This window comes from Nannospalax galili, unplaced genomic scaffold, assembly GCF_000622305.1.
Source record: "Nannospalax galili isolate Female #2095 unplaced genomic scaffold, S.galili_v1.0 scaffold381, whole genome shotgun sequence".
NCBI lineage: Eukaryota > Metazoa > Chordata > Mammalia > Rodentia > Spalacidae > Nannospalax > Nannospalax galili.
The window spans coordinates 4,093,212-4,101,660 of record NW_008347312.1 but is presented as its reverse complement, the minus strand read 5'-3'; the positions used below and the strand labels follow the sequence as shown (position 1 = coordinate 4,101,660).

General features: G+C 47.8%; 1 protein-coding gene across 3 annotated transcripts; it reads right to left on the bottom strand.

Annotated features, from left to right (window-relative positions):
- Positions 1-520: 520 nt before the first annotated feature.
- Positions 521-7,421, bottom strand: Coq7 (coenzyme Q7, hydroxylase). 3 transcript variants are annotated; one of them, XM_008843885.3, is made up of 6 exons: positions 7,287-7,421; positions 5,910-6,088; positions 4,376-4,490; positions 3,452-3,591; positions 2,496-2,564; positions 521-1,951 (listed from the first exon to the last, which is right to left on the bottom strand). In XM_008843885.3, the coding sequence occupies exons 1-6, from the start codon at positions 7,354-7,356 to the stop codon at positions 1,874-1,876; spliced, it is 651 nt and encodes a 216-aa protein (XP_008842107.1). In that variant the 5' UTR covers positions 7,357-7,421; the 3' UTR covers positions 521-1,873. The 3 variants fall into 3 exon arrangements, with proteins under 3 accessions (XP_008842107.1, XP_008842109.1, XP_008842108.1); XM_008843887.3 differs by having other exon boundaries at positions 7,176-7,292; XM_008843886.3 differs by lacking the exon at positions 7,287-7,421 and adding an exon at positions 7,092-7,241.
- Positions 7,422-8,449: the final 1,028 nt, after the last annotated feature.

Here is an 8,449-nt window from a genome sequence, read left to right as displayed (position 1 = left end):
TCCGCAAGGTCCAGGTGGCCAGTGGACCTCGCATCCTGAGGAAAAGTACACGGGTGGAAAAGGGACAGGATTTCGGCAGGACAACGCTCCTGCAGCAGAGAAGCTTCCAGAGACATGGGACCCGAGCCGCTGGGAAACGCGGGACCAGACCAGCTTTCCTCCAGACGCACGGCGGGGGAGCCTGCGGATCTGCCGTGCCATTCTGGGAGTGCGCCCAGAGAGTGTGCACGCCCTATAGCCACTACTGTGCTCCAAACTGAAGACTTTTTTTTTCCCTTATCTTTTTGAGATAGTCTCCCTGTAGTCCCAGCTGGCCTCCATATAACAGAGATCTGCCTGCCTATGCCTCCTGAGTATCTCTGACTAAAGGCATGTACCACCACCCCCAGCGCCAAACTGAAGAAAATTTTAAAGAAATTTTGATGTGAGAGAATCCTTTTTATAAATTATTTTAAAATCATAAAGTATTTCATAAAAGCATTAAATTTTATTCAGTGTGGTTCATTTTGGGGTAGAACTACATAAGGAAATAACTATAGCTTAATTTTCAAATAATTCACAATTTTGTGTGTTGATGTTGAGACAGAAAAGTCATGTGTGCCGGGCTGTCCTCCAACTTGATTTGCAGCTGAGGGTGACTTGAGCGCCTACAGATGCTCCCGCTTCCAAGTGCTGGGACTCCAGGCTTGTATCATCATGTCCAACGTGAGGATGTGGGTAATGCTTCCATCTTGGTCTATGCATGCTGGGATTAACAAAATATGGTCGATGGGGGGAGGCACTTGTAAACAACAAAAATCCAAGCTCACAGTTCTGGAGGCTTCAAAGTGGAAGATCAAGATGTCTGCTGAGGGATGAGGAGAGCAGCATCTACTGAAGGCTAAGAACACCAGCGTCCACTGAAGGCTGAGGACACTGGTGTCTACTGAGGGCTGCCTCCCCAGACAGCAGGTCTCGTAGCCCAGCATAGAAGGGGCTATGGTCTCTCTCCATTTTCATAAAGGCATTAATCCTACTCCTGAGGGCTCTGCCCCCTCCATCTAACCACCTCCCAAGGCCTCCTCTCCCTCACTCTATCCCCTTTGTGGTGAAGGATTCAGCTACCATCACCTCTGAGTGAGGCTTTTCAGACATAACTATTCAGACCATTGCCCTTTCCTGTCATGAGGGATTCAAAATGTACAGTGACAACCTGACTTCCTGGATGTACTTCGCAATCTGCTCACCCCATCTTAAATATCCTCATGTTTAAACTACCTTTGTTACCTGCAAACCCAATTTCGTTCCTCTTAAAGTTCCCACTATGGCTGAATGTCTCAGTAGTTAAGAGAACTTGCTGCTCTTCCAGAGGACTGGAGTTCCCAGCACCCACATCAGGTGGCTCACAACTGCAACTGCCAGTAACTCCAGCTTTAGGGGATCTGATCCCTCTTCTGGCCTCTGTAAGCAGCCCCCCCCATTACATATACACAGAGACACACACATAAGCATAAATAAATCTTAAAAATATTCCTGCTTACTAATGAATTGTTTATTCTTGATGTCTTAGGCCAACTTTAACTATGAGACCACATCCTAACCAGCTGCATCTGCTGGGAAGTGAGCAGCCCTGGTGAACCAGCAGCCTGTGAGGCAAGCAGCCCTGGTGAACCGGCAGCCTGTGAGGTGAGCAGCCCTGGTGAACTGGCAGCCTTATAGCACAAGACAATGGGGAGACCAGTACTGGAGAGTTTTATTAGTGAAAAAAAAAAAAAACCACAACAAACTTGTTTATTAACAAAATTCGGACAATGATAATTGTACAATTCCTTCTATGCAAAAGTAACTTGTTAAATGACTACCATCTTTCTAGACATGGGTCAGGAGACACACTTTAAAACCTTTCTGATAAATATATTGCGGCACTGCATCCAGCCTGGATAGCCCTCTTCAACAAAGCATATGCAGGGGCCTGTGAAAAACAAAAAGCTGTGATGTAACTCAGTGGTACAGTGGTTATCTAGCATGCACAGAGCTCTGAGTTTGACCCCCAATACCCCAGAGGGAACACAAACTAAGGGGGCAGGAGGTATGCTCAGTGGTAGAGTGCTTGCCTAGCAAGGCCTTGGATTCCACCTCCAGCACTTAAATAAATCACAACCAAAGAAACAGGTTGCACATCCATTTTTCGATATAAGACTCGGGGCTTACTGGTAGGGGAGGGTTTGGGCTCCTCTCAATGAGAAACAAGATCTGAGAAATAATTTGAGTTAGAACAAAAGCTATTCAGCTGTGGCTGCTGAAACCCTGGATCTCACAGGAAAGAGGCTCCTGAGGAAAGGTAAGGGTAGGGCAGGTCACAGGAGCCCCATCTTAGAGCAGTGCTTTGCCTGTGTGCTGCCATGGGACTGGCTTCCTGCCCTTTGACCTTCACTTTAAAATGTCTCTTCCTGGGAACAAGAACCCTGCCACTCAACCTTGGACACAAAGCACCACAGGTAGCAGTCGGTCCCTACCAACTCTGCGCCGTGGTCCAGGCCTGTGTCATGGTGCTCAAGTTCATCATCCCGGAATTTCTTGATGACCTGGGCAAAGATAAGGGACCAAGTAGCAGTGAGTCAGCACCCTCCAGTCGCTTGCAGGTCCATCTTATTCTGAAAGCCAAAGTTCTATGTTATAGTCTAAGGCTGAGGTAGGCATGTTTTTCCTATGATGGGCCAGAGCTCCTCACTCTGCTATTCAGGTAGAGAGAGCAGACCTGGACATGTAAACCATGGGTATGCCTGTGTTCTAATAAAACTTTATTTACAAAACAGGTTTGGTCACAGACTGGAGTTTGCCACCTTCTGATTTGGGCTTTAATTCCAGCACAGATCTCTCTGAGTTTGAGGCCAGCCAGGTCTACAGAGTGAGTTCCATGCTAGCCAAGGTTACATAGTGAGATTGTGTCTCAAAAAATAAAATAAAGCAGTTGTGACTAAATGTGGTGGCGCACACCTATTATCCTAGCATTTGGGAGGCAGAGGCAGGAGGATTGTGAGTTCAAGGCCAGTCTGGACAACAGGGAAGGACTTTGTCTCAAAAATAAATAAACCATACACAGGAAAATAAAAATTTCCTTAGAGCAGGTACTGTATACACCTACAGTCCCAGTTACTGGGAGTGGAGTGATAGGGTTGATGCAGGAGGATCATCTGCATCCATTAATGTAAAGCTAGCCTGGGCTAAAAAAGCCCCCTTATTATCTGCAGAAAATCACCAAAGGCTCTCTAGTACTTCAGTCATTCAATCTAAAGGGCTCACTGGCATTTTCCCAGAGTCATGATATGCGCAGGACACAAGGACACGAGGTCTGGATTCAGGAGACATTAGCTGATGTCACACTTCCAAGCAGCTTCACCTAGTGTCCTCATCTCTTTTCTTACCAACTGCCCACTGCCCTTTCCCACTCCAATGGAGCACCGTCAGTCACCTGAAGCAGCTCCTCATACTTCCCAGGATCCTCTTCCATCAGCGTGCGGATCTGGTTGTTGTAGTGATGAGCGATGGACTCTTCCACAGCCACTGTGCAGGCCATAGCGCCCTCCTTCCCCAGCAAGGCGGTTCCCACCCCTGCAATGGTCAGACACCCTGGGTCAAGCACTGGTAGGTCAGGGACATCATGTGAGGCCTCCTGATATTTGCGGCTAGTCATATTCTAGGGTGGGGCTATGCTGTGCATCATGGAATATTGAAAAGCACTGTTGACTTCTACCTACTAGATGCCAGTAGTGCCTGGTGTGATCACTGAACGTGTCTTCAGATATTGCCAAGGGTTCGATGAGGGCAGAGTCACCCAGGCTGAGAAGCAGTTGGAGTTGGTACTAGACCCCCAGTAGCAAAGTTCTTTTTTCAATGTGTTTTTCTGGGTTTTGTTGTTTTTGTTGCCTGGCCTGTTGGATTTGGTTTTGTGAGACAGGATCTCACTTCAGATGAAGTTCAGCTGTCAGCCCAGACTGAATGCTCCATCCTCCTGCATCCGCCTCCCAAGCACTGAGATTACAGGCATGCGCCCTCACACTGGCTCAGTGAGCTTTGAGCCTCCTGCTCTTCTAAAACATTTACTCTCCTCTTTAAAAGCGAGCTGATCGCAGGCTTAGAAGCTGTCAGGAAACAGTATCTGGCTGCAATTGAATTATACTAGCTTTTCCCCTGTAATATTTATTGCACTTTATAAAAGTGCTGATTCTATCATAAAGAAATTTAGGCAAAAAATAAAATTCAGTCAACTTCAATTTAACTTTAGGAAAATGCTAAGTGAATAAAAAAGGGTTGGATGAGGGCATGGGAGTGGTACCCGAGTGACCCGTCTCTCAGATCCCTGAGCTTGCATGGTGGCTTCTGGACAGATACGTACCCAGTGCAAAGCCCGCCACGTTCCACAGGGGCATCAGAACTGTTGGCCGGACCCTGAGCGCTACCATCAATTCGTTGAACTTTTTCAAATGGTCCTTCTCTTGATCCCACATTTTCTGAAAGAAAGATGAAAGTAGAAAGAGGCCAGTGTTCCAGAGGTCGCCTGCTATGCTGAGGGGCATGACATGCCCTGCCTGGGCATTCACGAGACAAAAAGGAAGCTCTTAATGCTGAGAATTGTGCTCTCCCATCCCCTTAAATATCCGTGAAAAAAGCAAAACATGAGACAGAAGAATCTCTGTGACAGACAGAAGAACCTCAGTGACAGCCAAGAGTCCCACTGCCACACCCCAGAGCCTCACAAGTCTACTCAAGACCTGGCTCCTGGTGCATGCAGGCAAGAAGTAAACCGGGTTCAGAGCTGGGCAGAGAAATATCAGCCACAGCATAATTTCCTTCAAAGGAGGACAGAGGGATAACAGTAGCCAGCTGACAGTGTGTCCTGAGTACCAGCTACCCAAGTGCCTGCAGCAGGCAACTGCTCCATCCATGTGACCACCTTGTGAACAACAGGCTTTATCATACTGAGGACTCAGCAGTCCAATCAACCCGCACCGAGAGCCCTCTGAAACCCCAGGTTCTGAAACCACCAGCTCAATCAACCACAGGTTGAAAATAACAGAAAAAAACTTGCCTGTGCTGACAACATCCAGACTTCTTGTCAGTAAACAGAACAGCAGATGCTTGGGTTGCGTTTGCCTTGCAGTGGAGGCTCTAAATAATCTAGAGATCCATTAAAGCATAGCATCCCCTTGGGGGCTTCATGCTAACACTACACCATCTCATACAAGGGACAAACTCTGGGGATTGTGGGTCTGTGGAAGGTTCTGGAACCAAGCCCTATGGATCTGGAGACACGCCCTAACTTGTTTGTGGTATTAGTCTCTTCACATGAGCTGTTTCTTACTTGCCCAGAGCTGGGGCTTTGCGGACAGGGAAGTGAAGACCCAGAGGTCACTGACTTTTTCAAGGTCACACAGGCAGGAGGTTAGAGAAGGCCGGAAAGGAAACCCAGATCTTTGTGACTACAAAGTCCAGGTCCTCTCTCTGGCACTGTCATAGGGCAAGCCGACAATAACCTCCTGGCACATGTATTCCCCTAATAAAGTCATTCTCAGCCTTTGCAGGATCATCAGCTTCTGCCATAAAATGTTAACAAGATACTGTGTCTTCCTTCTTTTTGAGAGAGTCTCACTGTGTAGTCCTAGCTAGCCGGGAACTCACAGAGATCTGCCTGCCTCTGCCTTCCGGGTATTGGAAATAAAGGAAGGCATGCCCCATCATGCTGGGCCACACGCAGTTTCTATCTGTGCTTTTATGTAAACAGAGCCATATGCTCTTTGCTCTCCCTAAGAACCAATGTTCCGCGCTGCCTTGTGAGCAACAGCACCTCCCTTTGGAACACACAGCCAAATGGGAAGACCGCAGGCCTTCAGATCCATTGGGGCAGGAGACCAGAGTTAGGATGTGCCCACCTGAATGACAGGCCCCATGTTGGTCCGACCCAGCACCACCATCTGCCCTGCATAGATGCGGTTTGCTCCATATTCACCGGCGTGATCCACCCGGATTATTCGATCCACAGCTGCCCGGTTGATATTGTTTAAGGTCATTCTTGAACTGCAAAATCTGATGCCAATTTCTCTTCCATGAGCTGCAATGCAAGTGAGTACGCCTTCATTACCAGAGGGAATGTCGAGATTGTCCTTTTAAAAAGTTATATTTACTTATTGTGTGTTTGCATATATGAAAGTGCATGTGTGCCATGGTGTATGTGTGGAAGCCAGAGGACAGTGTGCAGGAGGCAGTTCTCTCCCTCCACCATGCAGGTCCCAGGGATTGAACTCTGGCCCTCACGTGTGGCAGCAAGCACCTTTACCCATCTAACTGGCCCTTGACTGGCCTTTTGCAGACAGAATAAAGGGGTGCTTTAGAACAAAGACCATGGTGCTTAAAGGTGTACTTGTTTCTGCAATGTCCATACACTGAAGATTTCACCTGAAGATAACAGATTTCTGGGCTGGAGATGTTTCAGCGTTTAAGAACGCTGGCTGCTCTTGAGGACCTGAGTTCAATTCCCAGCACTCAACATAGAACTAACAACCATCTGTAACTCCAGTTCTAAGGGGATCTGACACCCTCTATTAATCTCCGCAGGCACTGCATGACATGGGTGCATGTACATACATGCAGACAATACATTCATACACAAAATTAAAAAATAATTAAAAAAAAATCTAGGTTTCTGGCTGGAGATATAGAAATGCTGAGGCTGTCTTCTTGCCAGGCAGTCAGCATGGCATTCTTCAAGAAGGACTCTCCCCTCCCTGGCTGTACAGCAAAAGCCTCGGAAGGGTTCCAAAAATAAACCATGACACTCTTCCCCAGTGTATCTCTGGGAAGAAGACCATGCTGATAGTCTTTTTAAAAATATTATTTTATGTGTCTGAGTGTTTTGTTAGCGTGTACGTAAGTGCATCCATGCATGCAAATGCCCGCAGAAGCCAGAAGGCGGCACTGGATCCCCTGGAACTGGAGTTACGGTTGTTAGCGCCACGTGGGTGCTGGAAATCAAACTCAGGTTGGCTGCAAGAACCATCGCTGCAGTCAAGGCACCGCACTGCACTGACCCCACTGTTCAGACAGCCCGCGAGCACCTTGGCAGAAGCCTATGCCCTTCCCGTCAATCACTTCAACGGTCACCACAAGCTCCACCCCAGGGTTACGTCACGCAGTCGCACTCTGTTACACGCTCAGACGTAGCTTAACGTCTCCTTGACCTCCATGACCTCATCCTCAAACAAAACTTTTCCTCCAGCGGAGTCCGGTACACGTCTGTGAGCGGCGCGTACCTGAGAAGGGCCGCCAGGCGCCACTGCGCAGGCGCCACAGGGAGGCAGCCGCCGCCCTGGCGCCGCTCATCGCCGTATACCGAGCAGCCGTCCTCTAGCGCGGCCGGCCAATCGTGCTTCCGGCGCAGGCCGATGACGCAACAGACGCTGCGGGGGCTCCAGCGGAAACGCCCCCAGGCGCGGGCTTTCATTCGATTGGTTGGCGAGGACAAACGGCCTTACCTTGTTGGCTGTGCTCTCTGTCAGTCATGGCGAGGGCTGAGGATGTTGGGCTGCTCTGGAGAGGGACGGTACCGCCTAGGTGCCGGGGAAAGACAAGCTTTTGCGCATTACCTAGAGGAAGAGTTTTCTTCATTTGCATCCCGGCTCCACCAAAGCGATGGAAATTACATACTAAAATTCACCGGAGTCTCCTGGAGGCCCTGACAGCCCGTTTTACATGATTTCCTAGTACTTTTCTCAGTGTTTATATATAGTTTCTACAGAGACTACTTTGTACTTTACAGTATCATTCCTGGCCTTATTGGTGCGTGGTGGTGGTGGTGGTGGTGTGTGTGTGTGTGTGTGTAGGAAAATTTAGCAACGTTTATCAAACTTTTAAGAGTGCATATTCAATAATATGGCAGTCGTATTTCTAGAAGTTTACCCAATAGAAATTATTTTTCTAATAAGAAATGTGAATGAGGGGAAAATAATAAAAGTTGCAGGGGCCGGTCAAGTGCTGTACTGCTCTTGCTGAGGATTTGGGTTTGATTCGCAGCACCAATGTGGAGCTGCTCACAACTGTCTGTAACCAACTCCAGGTCCAGGAAGCTGACGTCCTCTTTTGTCCTTCGAGGGCACAGGCACATGGAAATTATTTTTCTAATAAGAAATGTGAATGAGGGGAAAATAATAAAAGTTGCAGGGGCCGGTCAAGTGCTGTACTGCTCTTGCTGAGGATTTGGGTTTGATTCGCAGCACCAATGTGGAGCTGCTCACAACTGTCTGTAACCAACTCCAGGTCCAGGAAGCTGACGTCCTCTTTTGTCCTTCGAGGGCACAGGCACATGCACACACACACACTTACTTTTTTTTTTTTTTTTTTTTTTTTTTTTTTTTTTTTTTTTTTTTTTTTTAACAAAAGAGGACGATAAATCTTTCACTGTGATATATCAAAATAA

What these genes read in the sequence shown, in the direction of transcription:
- Coq7 (XM_008843885.3), bottom strand. Translation starts at nt 7,356, where the DNA reads ATGAGCGGCGCCAGGGCGGCGGCTGCCTCCCTGTGGCGCCTGCGCAGT. An exon ending in CGCCTGGCGGCCCTTCTCAG is followed by an intron (nt 6,089 to 7,286) that starts GTACGCGCCGCT and finishes CTTGCATTGCAG; the next exon opens with CTCATGGAAGAGAAATTGGC. An exon ending in ACATGGGGCCTGTCATTCAG is followed by an intron (nt 4,491 to 5,909) that starts GTGGGCACATCC and finishes TCTTTCTTTCAG; the next exon opens with AAAATGTGGGATCAAGAGAA.